Here is a 3,065-nt window from a genome sequence, read left to right as displayed (position 1 = left end):
CTTGTAGGCCGCACCTACTCTGCATATGCCCCGCCCCTCACTCCAGGCCCGCCCACTTAACTGAGGATCCAGGATCCCCTCCTTAAGGTTTGGGCTCGGAATTGCCTTTTTTTTTTTTTTTTTCTTGTGACGGAGTTTCCCTGTTGTCACCCAGGCTGGAGTGCAGTGGCGCGATCTGAGCTCACTGCAACCTCCACGTCCCGGGTACAAGCGATTCTCCTGCCTCAGCCTCCCAAGTAACTGGGATTACAGGCGCCCACCACCACGCCCACCTAATTTTTGTATTTTTAGTAGAGACGGGGTTTCACCACATTGACCAGGCTGGTCTCGAGCTCTTGACCACAGGTGATCCGCCCGCCTCGGCCTACCAAAGTGCTGGGCTTACAGGCATGAGCCACCGCGCCCGGGTCGGAATTGCCTTCTTTAGACCCTCGCCCACCTGCTGCTGAGTCCTCCTGGGCCCCGCCCCAGTCCTAAGCCCCGCACACGCCCTGCTAGGCCCCGCCCATTTCTTTCCCCCCTTTCCAACCCGTTCCTCCCCAGCCTCTGCACCCTACCCTTATTTCCTGTCCCTGTCGCGCCCAGGTGTTTACCTGGCACTCAGGTGAGTCGTGCGCTCCGGCGGTTTCGGTCGGAGCTGCCTGCCTCTTCCGTCAGCGCGTCCCACAAACCCAGACGGCACGGAGGGGCCCCAGGCCAAAGGCGGTGGGCCCCTGAGCCCTGACACCGCCTCGCCACTGCTGCAGGTGACCCCGGCCGGCAGCGCCGCCGTGGTCCCGGAGCGCAGCGACATGCCCGAGCTGGTGGTAACCGCGCTGCTGGCGCCGTCGCGCCTGTCGCTGAAGCTGCTGCGCGCCTTCATGTGGAGCCTGGTGTTCTCGGTGGCGCTGGTGGCCGCGGCGGTCTACGGCTGCATAGCGTTCACGCACGTGCTGTGCCGGCCCCGGCGCGGCTGCTGTGGACGCCGTCGGAGCGCGTGCCCCGCCTGCCTGAGCGACCCCTCGCTGGGCGAGCATGGTTTCCTGAACCTCCAGGTGATCGCACGGGGGCGCTATCGGGGCTGCGGGGTCGTGTGGGGTCGAGACGGTTCAAGCCTAGGGAGGGAGGGTTCCCCAGGCTTCAGGCCGTGCCCTCCCCCTAGAGCTCGGGCCTGCGTCTGCACTATGTCTCGGCTGGACAAGGCAACGGACCCCTCATGCTGTTTCTGCACGGCTTCCCTGAGAACTGGTACGTCTGGGGCCCAGGGGCCTGAGGCGCACGGGACTCGGGGGCAGGTGGAGCTTGGGTTCCCAAGAGGCAGTGGGGAGGGCTGCGTAGATCGGGACAAGCTGAACATAGATGGGGACAGGGGTACTGGCCAGCATACCCAGGATCCCTAGGCCCTGAAGGGACAGGACAAAGGGGTACTGAGGTTGATTGAGGCTCCCTGGATTCAGGGTGTAGTTGGCTTCAGCCTCAGCCTCTGCCTCTGCCTCTGCCTGGGATTCCCCATCCTTCTTTTAGGGGAAGTTTAGAGCAGGAAGGAGGGGTTGCCAATGGTCGCTGATGGGCATAGGGTGCAGGTGCAACCTGAGGGCCCTGACTCAGCCTCTCTCCCCCACCGGCCTGGCAGGTTCTCCTGGCGTTACCAGCTCCGGGAGTTCCAGAGCCGCTTTCATGTTGTGGCTGTGGATTTGCGAGGTTACGGCCCCTCAGATGCACCCCGGGATGTGGACTGCTACACGATCGACCTGTTGCTGGTGGACATCAAGGATGTCATCCTAGGCCTGGGTGCAGACATACCCCCATCCTAGGCGTGGCCTCCCTCATCCTGCACACACACGTACCCCCACTTTCTCCTTGCTGGAACCTACTTCCCCCACCCCTGCTTCAGTCCTACCTGGCACCTCACTTATGCCAGCTCCTCGGATTCCCACAGGTTACTCCAAGTGCATCCTTGTGGCCCATGACTGGGGTGCCCTCCTTGCCTGGCATTTCTCCATCTACTACCCATCCCTGGTCGAGCGGATGGTTGTGGTCAGTGGTGCTCCCATGTCGGTGTACCAAGGTGTGTGTGGGAGTCTGGGACACTGGGATGTACTTGTGTGCAAGGGGGCAGGTACATGTGTATGTGTTTGCAATTCTCTGTATACCTGTCAACACATCAGGGGCCGAGGGTGCAGCAATCAACCCAGGTCCCTTCCGTTGTGGAACTCCTCATTCGGAAATTAATGACACGCCAGACCCAGTGGCTCACACCTGTAATCCGAGACCTCTGGGCCGCTGAGGTGGGAGGATCACTTGAGGCCAGGAGTTCAAGACCAGTCTGGTCAACATAGCAAGACCCCAACTGTCTCTACAAAAAAAAAAGAAAGAAAAATTGTCATTGGTGGTGCATGCCTGTAGTCCCAGCTACTCGGGAGGCTGATGCAGGAGAACTTCCTGAACGCGGGAGGTGGAGGTTGCAGTGAGCCGAAACCATGCCATTGCACTCCAGCCTAGGCAACAAGAGCAAAACTCTGTCTCAAAAAATATATAAAATAAAATATGGTCAGGCGTGGTGGCTCTTGCCTGTAATCCCTGCACTTTGGGAGGCCAAGGCCGGTGGATCGCTTGAGCCCAGAAGTTCAAGACCAGCCTGGCCAACATGGTGAAACCCTGTCTCTACCAAAAATACAAAAAAGTCAGCCGGCCATGGTGGCGCACACCTGTAGTCTCAGCTACTCGGGAGGCTGAGGCAAGAGCATCGCTTGAACCTGAGAATTGGAGGTTGCAGTGAGCCAAGATCGCACCACTGCACTCCAGCCTGGACAGCAGAGTAAGACTCTGTCTCAAAAATAAAATAAAATAAAATAACAATCAATCACAATACACTTAGGACTAATCCACATTGTTTTATAGTGTTTACAGTAACAAGGAACGTGCACACAGTAACCTACTTAAGGCTCCTGGGCTTATGAAGGTTGTGTTATCCCCATGTTCCAGCTGGAGGAAACTGAGGCTGGGGAGGTTAACAATGTCTGTCATATCACCTGATGTTAATACTCAGCATTGTGGTCATAACTGTGCTCTCTCTCTCTCTCATT

General features: G+C 58.1%; 2 protein-coding genes across 3 annotated transcripts in view; both read left to right on the top strand.

The window, feature by feature from the left end:
• The window catches only part of LOC105540119 (epoxide hydrolase 3-like), a 3,115-nt gene extending 2,365 nt beyond the window's left edge, over window positions 1-750 (top strand). Inside the window, exons 4-5 of the mRNA XM_011980614.1 lie at window positions 544-604; window positions 747-750. Of these exons, the coding sequence (XP_011836004.1) occupies window positions 544-604; window positions 747-750 (65 nt within the window). The remainder of the gene's footprint in view (window positions 1-543; window positions 605-746) is intronic.
• EPHX3 (epoxide hydrolase 3) overlaps window positions 1-3,065 on the top strand; it is a 5,448-nt gene continuing 2,383 nt past the window's right edge. The window contains exons 1-5 of one of the 2 annotated variants that reach the window (XM_011980578.1): window positions 1-87; window positions 747-1,034; window positions 1,142-1,227; window positions 1,613-1,770; window positions 1,919-2,047. In XM_011980578.1, coding sequence (XP_011835968.1) covers window positions 792-1,034; window positions 1,142-1,227; window positions 1,613-1,770; window positions 1,919-2,047 — 616 coding nt within the window. In that variant the 5' untranslated portion in view covers window positions 1-87; window positions 747-791. Of the gene's footprint in view, window positions 88-512; window positions 1,035-1,141; window positions 1,228-1,612; window positions 1,771-1,918; window positions 2,048-3,065 lie in introns of those variants that run through there. The other variant, XM_011980577.1, reaches the window with a different exon arrangement.

Source organism: Mandrillus leucophaeus, unplaced genomic scaffold (genome assembly GCF_000951045.1).
Source record: "Mandrillus leucophaeus isolate KB7577 unplaced genomic scaffold, Mleu.le_1.0 Scaffold215, whole genome shotgun sequence".
NCBI classification, from domain to species: domain Eukaryota; kingdom Metazoa; phylum Chordata; class Mammalia; order Primates; family Cercopithecidae; genus Mandrillus; species Mandrillus leucophaeus.
The sequence above is the reverse complement of the archived record's forward strand: the minus strand, read 5'-3'. Positions and strand labels throughout refer to the sequence as shown.